General features: G+C 31.7%; 2 protein-coding genes across 2 annotated transcripts; both read left to right on the forward strand.

Moving 5' to 3' along the window:
- The first annotated feature begins 2,299 nt into the window (after window positions 1-2,299).
- LOC138339541 (endo-1,4-beta-xylanase 5-like) lies at window positions 2,300-6,739 on the forward strand. Its single transcript, XM_069291331.1, has 8 exons — window positions 2,300-2,397; window positions 2,483-2,552; window positions 2,814-2,860; window positions 2,973-3,195; window positions 3,296-3,465; window positions 4,361-4,459; window positions 4,725-5,519; window positions 6,303-6,739. Exons 1-8 carry the CDS (start codon window positions 2,395-2,397, stop codon window positions 6,648-6,650), a joined length of 1,755 nt encoding a protein of 584 aa, XP_069147432.1. The 5' UTR covers window positions 2,300-2,394; the 3' UTR covers window positions 6,651-6,739.
- Window positions 6,740-8,665: 1,926 nt separating this feature from the next.
- Window positions 8,666-9,649, forward strand: LOC138339399 (uncharacterized). The gene is made up of 2 exons (XM_069290994.1): window positions 8,666-9,212; window positions 9,255-9,649. The coding sequence occupies exons 1-2, from the start codon at window positions 8,666-8,668 to the stop codon at window positions 9,647-9,649; spliced, it is 942 nt and encodes a 313-aa protein (XP_069147095.1).
- Window positions 9,650-12,159: the final 2,510 nt, after the last annotated feature.

Consider the following 12,159-nt stretch of genomic DNA (forward strand, 5'->3'; position numbering starts at 1 on the left):
ACAATGGGATGCAAGAGTGACTGATGTCCTCACCTCTAGAGGTTATACTCACTCCATGAATGATTATTCCCTGTTCCATACGAAATCAGGTTCATCTATTGTTTTTGTGGTTGTTTCTGCGGATGATGTATTGGTTATGGGCACTGATCTGGTCGAAATTAATAACTTGAAATATTTTCTACATGATACCTTCAAAAACAAAGACCTAAGAAAGTTGCACTACTTAGATTGGAGGTTCCATACAAACATGATGGCATACTTATATCTCAGAGAAAGTTTTCACTAGACCTGCTCAAGGAGCATTACTGCACTCAGTTTACACCATTCTCTTCTCCTTTTCATTCTTTGATTATATTAAGGGTTGATGAAAGCCCTCTGTTATCAGATCCTTCATATTATCAAAAACTCATTGGTAAGCTAAACTTCCTCAACAGTACAAGACTTGACATTGCTTATGGAGTTCAACACCTTATCCAGTTCATGCATGCACCCCGAGAACCATATCTACAGGCAGTATTTAACATGTTGAGGTACCTTAAATTGGATATAACTTTGGCATTTTTATGTCTAATTCAGATGACTACACTGTTCATATTTTTGTGATTAAGATTGGGCCTCATGCCCTGATTCCAGAAAATTTGTTACCGGGTATATAGTTTTGCTGGGTGACAATTCTGTGAGTTGGAAGTCAAAGAAGCAAAAAACAATATCCCTCTCTTCAGTTGAGGCTGAATACAAATCCCTTAGGAGAGTCGTTGGTGAGTTGATTTGGTTACTGAGACTGTTTAGTGAGTTGATTGTCCCCCTTGTATGTCCATTTTCAGTGTTTTGTGATAGCCAATTTGCCCTACTCATTGCCCAGAACTCTATTTTTCATGAGCGTACTAAGCATATTGAAATCGTCTGCCATTTCGTACGCACTAAACTCCAAGAGGGGCTCATCACTCTACACTATGTACACAATGATCATCAGTTGGCGGATATACTCACTAAAACTCTCACTCTGTATTGTTCAAGGTGACAGTGGTTACATCCCCTCCAACTTGAGGGCGGTACTGAGACTTAAGATTGTATTTTTTAGTTAATATTGTAGAAGTTAGTTAATACTATACAAGTTTGCTAAATAGTTATTTAGAGTTGTTAATTCATTACTTAGATATTTAACCATAGATCATGTATAAATAGGCATGTTGTATTCATTTTGTAGAACTACTTTTCATAATGAGAATCCAAAGCACTTTGCCCTTTCTTCTCTGTGAGCATTGTTGTAGCAGCATTCCATCCATCATAAATGGTGTTTGTCAAGCTCAAGTAGCTCGAATTAACAATTATTATAAGAAGCTTTTATTATTCTTGGAAAGAACCCCTTCCATTATTATTTTGTTCATTACATCTCAATGATATAGTGGATGTACACTACATGTAGAAAATGAAATGTGAGAGACTAGGATCATTTTTATTTTTGTTATTCTTCAAATATATAATATTCTTAATCTAAATAATATTAAATACAAAGTATTTATATGTTTTAATATTCCTTTAATTTTATTTATATTTTAGTTAACCTTTTAATATTATTCTAAAAGGGACTCTCTCCGTCCATTTTTATTTGTCATGTCGTTTTTCGAAATTCAATTTGACTAATCTGCAAAGTAAATTTGATTACATTAATTTGATATTTTAAACAAAAAATTTAGATATTCAAAAACTATATGAAAAATACTACAAATTGCAATTTTTTGCATATCAATATGATAAAAATACATCTTAAAATGTTAGTCAAAGTTCTTGACTCTAAAAATAGAAACCATGACAAACAATAATGGACGGAGGAAGTAAAAAGCAAAAATTATGAATTTTTGGATTCTTGATATTAATTCTGAATTCACATAAGAACATAAGAATGAAATGTACTTTTATCGAGAAAAGACGAAGAAGAAACATACATACATCATGTTGAAGCAAATTATCTTGAAGGAATATTACAAAATGATCCAAGCCACTATGGTTAAAATAATTTATCTTATTATTTCATGATGTTATTTAGTGTAATAGTAAATAAGTATATAAATAAATAAAAGGATCTTTCAATATAGGTAGCGTTATAACTCTACCCCCATATTATAAAAAGAGAAGAATATGGGATGGTTATTAAATACATACAAGTTAATTAAGAAAATTAACGTATGTAATTATTACTAAGGATGAATTAATTAGAATTTAATTATACTTTTTATTTTGTGTTTGTCAAATATAAGTTACTACTTGACTCATGTAGATTTATTCAAACTTGTTGCTGAATTAAATGTAGGACTTAAATCTCATGTCCCTTGCAAAAGAGCTTTTTACAAAAATAAATTAAAAAGAAGAAGAAGATAATTTCTCTCAATTGAGATGGTAATTATATATATTCCAATGCATAATATTCTTCTTGATATTTCTTCTTTGTTGTTATTGTTAATTTCACTTAATTATTTTTCAGGATCTTTTACTTATGATAGCAATTTCTTGTGCATATGGAGTAATTTTGTGTTGCCCCCTACTTTTTTCCGGTATAGTACCCTTCATTCTTTGTTTTCCTTTTAACCATTTTGGTATTAGTTATATAAAGGAAATTAATAATTAAAAATATAACTTATACAACTCATTTCTATGTCCCTAGGCCCTTTTCAATCTTCATAATGAAAATTGAATCGTTAGTTACTGATTGTTCCAGATAAAGGAAGCTGATGACAGGAACTGTCTAACTGATCAATATCTGACGTGTTATTGTGTTTCTTACTAATTTTATTATTGCTTATGTTTTCCTTTAGGAAATGGAGTAGACGGGATGACTTATAATTACAATGCTAGTATTGAAGTAACAACTTATACTTCTATTTTTTGTTTTTTGTTTTTTAATTTTTTTTAACACATACTATATTAAATTTTATAACCTTATTAAATATAGTTTTTCATGATATTATTATCAGTGCTTGGCTGAACCTCAACATGTTCAATATAAAGGAGGAACGTTGATAAATCCAAAATTTGACCTAGGATTGCATGGATGGGAAGGTATGGGAGGTGCCAAAATTGAAATTAGAAAATCTTTCTCAAGAAACAACTTCATGGTTGCCTATAATAGGAATGAGTATAATGCAACCTTTTCTCAAAAAATATTCATGGAAAAGGGGTACTATTATACATTTTCAGGTATTTATTCAATAATATATAATTTACATATACGTTAATTATTTGGTTAGTTGGTTGGTTATTCTGAACTATACTTTTTTGACTTTTTTTTCTCCAATAGCTTGGGTTAGGGTTAGTGAAGGAACAGAGACAACCGTGTCTGCTGCAATAATAACTAAAGAAAATTCAAAGAGAGTTATTGCCTCTGGAAATGCTTATCCTGGTTGTTGGACCATGCTTAAAGGAGGCTTTCAACCAGAATTTCCTCTTCCAACAGAGTTGTATTTTGTAGTAAGTCCATAATTATTACATTTATATTTTTTTAAGTGTTTCATTTTTATCATTAAAATATCAATTTTCTAGAAGTAAATTTACTTGTTCTTTTTAAAGTATTATATTGCGGATTAACAAAAATACCATCAAGTGACTAACATAAGCTTCTCTATATGAAACTTGATTTAATTATAATGATTTCTTTAGTTTCAAGAGCTTTAACCTAGTCTCTAGGGTAACTGGGCGGGTTGGGTTAAATTTAGGCGGGTTAAAATGGGTCAAGATTCACCCAATCCACATTTGTTTGGGCCTAAATGAGTTAGGTCAAAATAGGTTGACTCAAAATGGGTTAGGTAACGGGTCATGACTCAATCCGCTCAATTTTTACCAAGTCTTAATAGCTTTATTTGCAATTTTATAAGCTTTTAATACCTGAGTAAATCATTTTTTTCTTTATTATAACTATATACATATAAAATAAAATAAAAAGTATTTTTTAAAATTATTTTGACAAAATTTCTCAAAAATCAATTTGGGTTACATATCAACCCAATTTTTAATGGGTTGAGAGTTAACTTAACAAATGGACGGATCAATAAGCAATCCAAATCAAAAAGGATTTGGTAGATTTGGGTTTGATTTTGCCACCCCAACTGTTCCCTAAAATATACCACTAAAAATAGATAATTACAAAAGTAGGTCAGTTTTGATCCTACCTCAACAAATTAAAGAACTTATATATTCACTACATGCATAGAACTTGAGATTCTTCTCCCCTACACTACTTACCCCACATAATTGTTCTTGCAATTTTTGTAACATGGTACAAATTTGGGATCATAACGAGTTTTTCACCTCTGAATATAATTATTATTGACATGTAATAATTATTTTGTTATTAATTATCTTCCAGTGTTACAATAAGACAGCTGACTTTTGGGTGGATAATGTTTCCTTAAAAGAATTCAACAAAACAGAATGGCATCAACACCAACAGAGAGCCATTACAAGGGTAAGTTATATAATACTCTCTTCTTACTCACTCTATCCATCCACTTTTAATTTCCACTATATTTTTCGAAAGTCAATTTCATTAACAAAATTAGATTATTTCGATATTTTAAGCAAAAAATTAAGATATTCAAACAATATACTAAAAATATCGTAAAATGTCAATCAAAAAGGAAACCATGGTGATTAAAAATGAATGGATGGAGTATTTTATCACAATTAGCTACTTATCAATTTACATCTAACTATTTTTTATTGGATTTCAGGTAAGAAAGAGGAAAATAGTGTTAGCTATAAAGGACAAACTAGGAAAACCGATCCATGGAGTAAAAGTAAACATCAAGTTTACAAAACCATATTTCCATATTGGTTGTGGTGTTACTGATACACTATTACAACACAAGAAATACCAAGAATGGTTTCTTAAAAAAGGTTTTACAGCAAGTGTATTCACAAATCAAATGAAATGGTACTGGACAGAAAGTCGAAGAGGAATCGAAAACTACACAATACCAGATGCCATGTTCCAATTCTTCAAGAATAATAATATAGCAATAAGAGGACATACTGTTCTATGGGATAAACCAAAAATGAATCAATATTGGTTACATGACATGACACCTAAAGAGCTTTTGGCTACAGCAATAAGACGTATCGCGTCTATAATGGCGCGTTACTCAAATGATATTTTTGAATGGGATGTTGTGAATGAGAACTTACACTTCAAGTTTTATGAAGATAAGATTGGAGCACAGGCATCTGGGATGTTTTATCACATAGCTCATGTAATTGATCCGAATGCAACGTTATATTTGAATGAATTTAATAGCCTTGAAATTCCAGGAGATCTATATGCAGGTCCACATAAGTATATAAATAAATGGAGAGAGATTAGATTATATCCAGGAAATGAAAATTTGACTATAGGATTTGGATTGCAAGCACACTTTGGTTTAGGAAAACCATTGATGCCATACATACGAGCTGTACTTGATTTATTCAGTGAAACTAAAATGCCTATTTGGTTAACTGAAATGGATGTTCCTAACAATGCAAATCAGGTATGTATATATATATATATATATATTGTTCTCTTTTTCATCCCATGAATGAAAGTTTGACGTTTTAGGTGAAAGTTGTTTAAATTATAAAATTATAAGTCCAAAATTAATTCTTTATATATTCAAATAGTATATATATTTCGTACTAGAGGTATTGAGATTGACGGAAACCATTTATTGTATGTTATATCAACCAGTATTACTATTTTTAATATGCACATTTGGTTTAATTATATAAAATGTTTAAAAAAATGCATAAGTAGCCCCAATCTATGCCCAAAGTCCCATAGAAACACTTATATTATACTAAGGTTCTATTATCTCCTGAACTTATTTTGTCAATAATGTTCTACCCCTTTTCAGCCTACGTGGCACTAGCTTGAAAAAAATGTCAACACACATTGAGCTCAGAAGATAGTGCCACGTAAGCCCAAAAGGGATAGAAAATTATTTATAAAAAATAAGTTAAAGGGGTAATAGGGCTTTAGTATAGTATAAGTGTGTCTCTGAGATTTCGGGCATAGGTTGAAACTACTTATGCATTTTCCCTAAAAATTACCATTCTAAAGACAAACTTGAAATTTTGTAATATTAAAGTTTTATATATAAAGTTCTACTAATAACAACTTAGAGAAGTGTTATCTAATTTTAGAACGAAAAAATACAAAAGGATAGATAGATGTAAGATTCAAGTTTTGAATCTGATCACTCGGAGAAATACATCTAATTATCATTTTATTATTTGATACGTCTAATGAGGGTCCACACATCTATATTTTACAGGCAGTTTACTTGGAAGAAATCATGAGAGAAGCATTTTCACATCCAGGAGTGGAAGGAATAATAGTATGGGCACCATGGAAGCCAGGAATAAATTGTACTAGTTTGTGTTTGATGGATGACAATTTCAACAACACAGCAGCAGGAGACATTGTAGACAAGCTCATGAGAGAGTGGAGAACTCCTGAACAAAATGGAAAAACAAATTCTCAAGGACTTTATAGATATGATGGTTTTCTTGGAGACTATAATGTGGTACTTTATGATCCTCACTCTCTCAACAAAGTTTCTAGGCAAATTAAAATTACAAATAAGGATCCAAACAAAATAGTCATCCCTATTTCCATATGAATAACTACCTTTGTATCTCACATTTACATACATAACATGAATAATATTAAATATTTAATTGTTATCCATCAATTATTTGGATAATCTAATTTAACTTCTCCTATATCTAGTAAAAAAATGTATTTCATTTGTATAAAAACAAAATTTAATATTATTCGGTAGGGTTTACCCATATGGGTGCTAATTAGTCTGTTATTCCATTATCTTGTTTTCTGCCTAATCCTAACCTTAATCCTAGTCTATAAGATCTACTTCTTTCAGAGTTGTATATGATTATAATTTGTTTTTCTGGATTTTTAGCTATTACATGGCCTTCTAATTATGCGAGATTCTATGTTTTGGATCTTTTGAATCTTAAATAGTCATTTTTTATCAAAAGTTTAAGAAGATGACCTCTGAATCCAACTTTGATGATTTCATCAGCTATAGAAGGGTCATTTTAGTTAGGCTAGTAACATAGTCGACATGACTCTTGAGACTTTTAATGCAAGTATTTGTGATTAAGCATTTTAACTTTAGAGCTGAGGTCTAAGTTGCTCATCTGTGGCGACACAATTTGTGAAAAAATATGCCACCAAAAAAAAATTGCGACACAATTGTTTAGGCGCAACTAAAACAAAGCCTTTAATGGCAAGATTGTTGCCACAAAAAGTTTAAACTTTCTGCTGCAACATCTGTCGCTACAAAATATTAATATCATTAGCTACTCCTACCGTTGCAAGAAAAGTATAAACTATTAGTATCATTTAGCAGTGACCTTTTCCGCCACAAAATGAAAAGAATATCAGTGGCAACCTTTGTCATTACAAAAAGTAACTTTTAGTAGTACATATAAATCACCATTGAAATTACTATTACATTTGTGGCAACAAACATCTCGTCACTAAAAACAACATTTAAAGTTTTGAATTAAATTCGTGTCTTAAATCAATATATAGACATATTTAAAAACATCAATTGTATTTCACAAAATTGATATTAAAGTATATTCGAATTAAATATTATAAATACTTTCATTTTTAGAAATTCAATTATACATAATAATATTTCAGTTATTATTGTATCCATATACATATGGTCAAAAAGCAAAAACTTTCATTGCATGCCTTTAAACTACGTATTGATCGTGCCCCGTTATTTAAGAACTTTGACCCTGAAAATAGAAAAACATACAATCACTAACTAATTCTCTTAATCCAATGTTGGTAGCTTCAATGAGGAGCAGAGCTAGAGTATGATATACAAATTTGATTTGATTTAATATTTCCAGTTTAATATCTATCTCAAAATACAAATTCATAAATTTCAAATTTCAATAATCTACTTTGAATGTTTCTACATTCTAATTTGGTCAAATTTGTCAACTTGTTTCCTTGTGCATTTTCACATATGATATAAAGTGTGTGAAAATGTTATGTAAACTATTTTATTCAAAGTCTAAATTCAAGGGTGAAAAATTATTTGTCATATTTTCTAAATTTTAGTCTAAAGTCTAGTTCTAAATTCGTCATATTTTCTAAAACTATTGAAGATAGTGTGGTTAATAGAAATTAGTTATAACTAATTAAGTATAGTAAAATTAGTTAGTTAGATCCAACATTGTAATAGTTAGTTAACACTATTAAAAAGTAGTTAGAAATTAGTTCCTAGCACATGTATATATAGAGGCTTAATCCTCCTTATATGTAACACTTAACACGTGATATTCAATATCAAATATTCCCAAATCTCACTTTGTTTTTACATGGTATCAGAGCAGTGAATCAATAATTCTTTCATTCAAACTGAAGATTTGATTCTGGTAAACCGAGCTTTTGTGATTAGCAATGGCAATTTAAGGCATCACAGTAACAACTTCTTCTTCTTCTTCTTCTTCTTCTGCAGCAGAAACACTAGAATCGATCGAATCAAAAAGGAATCACCCTCTCTATCTCCATCTGTCGGATACCCCTAGATCTGTATCAATTACAGGTCAACTCACTGGGTCTGAGAATTATTCATTGTGGAGTAGGTCAATGATAATCATTCTTCGAGCTAAGAGTAAGCTTGGATTTGTGCTTGGAACATGTAAGAAAAATGATTACACACCAGAATTGGATGAACAATGGGAAAAATGCAATACGTTTGTTTTGGCATGGATTATAAATACAGTTCCGAAAGAACTGCTAAGTGGAATCGTGTATGCTTCAAATGCTGCAATAGTGTGGGAAAACTTGAAGGAGCGATTCGATAAAGTGGATGGATTGAGGATTTATCAACTTCACAGTGATATTTGCACAATTCATCAAGGTAATCTAACTGTTTCAGCCTATTTTACCAAGTTAAGGTTGCTTTGGGATGAATTTAATGCCCTGGTGCCACCTTCTTCATTTAGCTACGATAGATCTAGATTTTATGTAGATCACATGCAATATTTGCAATTATTTGCTTTCTTAATGGGATTAAATGAGTTGTATGGCCCAACAAGAAGCCAAATATTGATGATGAATCCTTTGCCTAATGTTGTCAAAGCATATGCAATGATAGTATTGGATGAGAGTCAGAGAATTACATCAGGATTGCGTACAGAAGGAGATATAATCTAAGCTACAACATTCTATGCAGGGAAGATATATTATGGATATAGAAATGTAGGCCAAGGTGATGGATATAGAGGTGATTATGCAGCAAGAGGAGCTTACAATGGTAAGAAGAAAGTGAACTGGAATCTGTTCTGTGAGCATTGTAAATTGCATGGTCATACTACGAACATTTGTTACAAACTTGTGGGATATCCTGAGGACTGGAATTTTAAGAAGAATAATACAACAAGAGGAGTAAATTTGAACAAAGGAAAAGGTCTAGCAAATAATGTACAAATTGATAAATGTACTGAGGAGGATGCTTTTGGGATAATTGGTGAAGGACATAAAACTGATGCACAAAAACTACATGATGTCAATTCTGTTAGAACTAATTTGCAGGCACTTGCTATGAAGTCAACATATACTCTAGACTAATATCAGAAAATATTGAAATTCTTGAATGAAGAAGAGAAGAATGAAGAGATGGTCAACATGGCAGGTAATTTTCAGTGATCTTAATGCTCTCTTAGTTTCTCACAGACATGAGAATTATGATGCAATGGATGTTAATAATAATAATGAAATGTTTGGCAAGAAAGGTTATTGGATTGTAGACTCTGGGGCAACATGTCATATGACTTGTATGCCTGAAAAACTGAGTAATATTAGTGAAAATAACAAGAATACAGGAAGGAAGGTTTATCTACCTAATGGTCAAATTACACTAGTTACTCACTCAGGTAGTTGCATGATACCTGATGGTGGTGCGTTAGTTAATGTTTTAGTAGTTCCTGAGTTTAAGCATGACCTATTATCAGTGTCTCAATTAACAAGACAATTGAAGTGCTCTGTACATTTCTTTCCTGAGTTCTGCATTTTTCAGGACCTCTTCAATGGAAAGGTGAAGGGGATTGGTAAAGAGTTTGAAGGACTATATTACTTTCCTAGTGCATATCAAACAAAGGCAAATGATGATGCTTATACTGTTAATAAAAGATGCTTACTGACCAAGACAGACTCACAATCATTAAGATGGCATTACAGGATGGGCCATCTTTCATTTAGAGTTTTGAAGGAACTATACAAGGATGCTACTAGTTATGCATGTAATAATTGTCCAATATGTCCTTTAGCTAAGCAGACCAAACTTCCATTTCCTATAAGTGTATCTAGAACAAATGTTGTGTTTGATCTAATTCATGTTGATGTATGGGGACCTTACAGATATGCTACTCATAATGGTTTTAGATACTTTATATTTGTGGATGATAAGTAAAGGATGGTTTGGTTGTTTTTACTAAAATTCAAAAGTGATGTTTTTGTTTCTGTAAGATCATTTTTTGCTTTAGTCAAGACTCAATTCAGTAAACAAATCAAAAGAGTAAGATTAGACAATGGTACTGATATTTTTAACAAGGAGTGTAATACCTTGTTTTCCTCTTTGGGTATTATTCATGAGAGCAGTTGCCCTCACACTCCACAATAAAATCGAGGTGTGGAGAGAAATCACTGACACATACTTGAGGTGGCTAGAGCTCTTAGGTTTCAAGGATCTATTCCTATTGAATTATGGGGTGAATGTGTATTAGTAGTTGTGTACTTGATCAATAGGATGCCTACTAGTGTGTTACAAGGACTTTCACCTTATGAGGTCTTTCACAAAATCACACCACAGCTACATTGCCTATAAACAATTGGGTGTTTGTGTTATGCCACTAAATCTGTGACAGATGATAAATTCTCTTCAAAAGCTGATGCATGTGTAATGATGGGCTACTCATTAACTCAGAAGGGATATTTACTATATAATCTGTGTTTGAAGAAATTTATGGTGAGCAGAGATGCGGTATTCAAATTACATATATTTCCATTTAGTCAACTGTAGGATTATTACGTACCAGTTTTCCCTGCACAACCTTTTCTTGATCCTAATACTACAGTAGTCACAACATCAATTGAAAATGGTGGTGAAACTGAACCAATACATGACATGGTCCATGATGTTGTTAATGATGATCATGACCAGATTGTGCATACTGAGGTGGTTGCTGTTGATGTGCCTAGAACTTCATCCTCCAAAAGGACAGTTTATCCACCTGAAGGACTGTGTCACTAATGTGAGTGATTCTTTTCACCCTCATTCACTATCCAATTACATTTCTTATGATCACCTCTCTAGTACTTATCAAGCATATTTGAGTGGTATGTATGTAGATATTGAACCTAACACTTATGAAGAAGCTGTGCAAGATAAGAGGTGGATAGAGGCCATGAAGTAGGAAATTGCAGCATTAGAAAGTAATGGTACATGGGAAATTATGAGTTTTCCTCCAGGAAAGAAAGCAATAGGATGTAAATGGGTGTTCAAAATCAAGTATAAAGCCAATAGAGAGGTTGATAGATTTAAAGCTCGGCTTGTAGCAAAGGTGTACAATCAAACTGAAGGGATTGATTATCAAGAGACGTTTTCACGATATGTAAAAATGGTCACAGTAAGATATATTATTGACATTGCAGCAACTGAAAATTGGCAAATATTTCAAATGGATGCTTTTAATGCATCTTTGCAAGGGGATTTATTTGAACAAGTTTACATGGAGTTGCCTAAAGGTTTCACAAGTCAGGGGGAACCTAAGGTTTGAAGACTTTTGAAATCATTATATGATCTTAAAACAAGCATCTCGACAATGGAATGCAAAGTTTACGGATGCTGACTCGAGAATTTTACCACTAACGGCCCTCGAATCATGGTTAAATTTTAGGAGAGTAAAATCAAGGGAATAACAAAATTGTACCTGCAATCTTGATGAATAGAATATTCATCTTTCTTTAGATTTTATTTGTCTTGTTTATTTATTTTCCATATGTTTAAAATTTGTTGCAAACAAAGTACTTCAAGCTTCGTCGTTGAGTTTCATCGAGTCTACACTATGCTAAGTTTTGAA

This window comes from Solanum lycopersicum, chromosome 11, assembly GCF_036512215.1.
Source record: "Solanum lycopersicum chromosome 11, SLM_r2.1".
In the NCBI taxonomy this organism is placed as follows: domain Eukaryota; kingdom Viridiplantae; phylum Streptophyta; class Magnoliopsida; order Solanales; family Solanaceae; genus Solanum; species Solanum lycopersicum.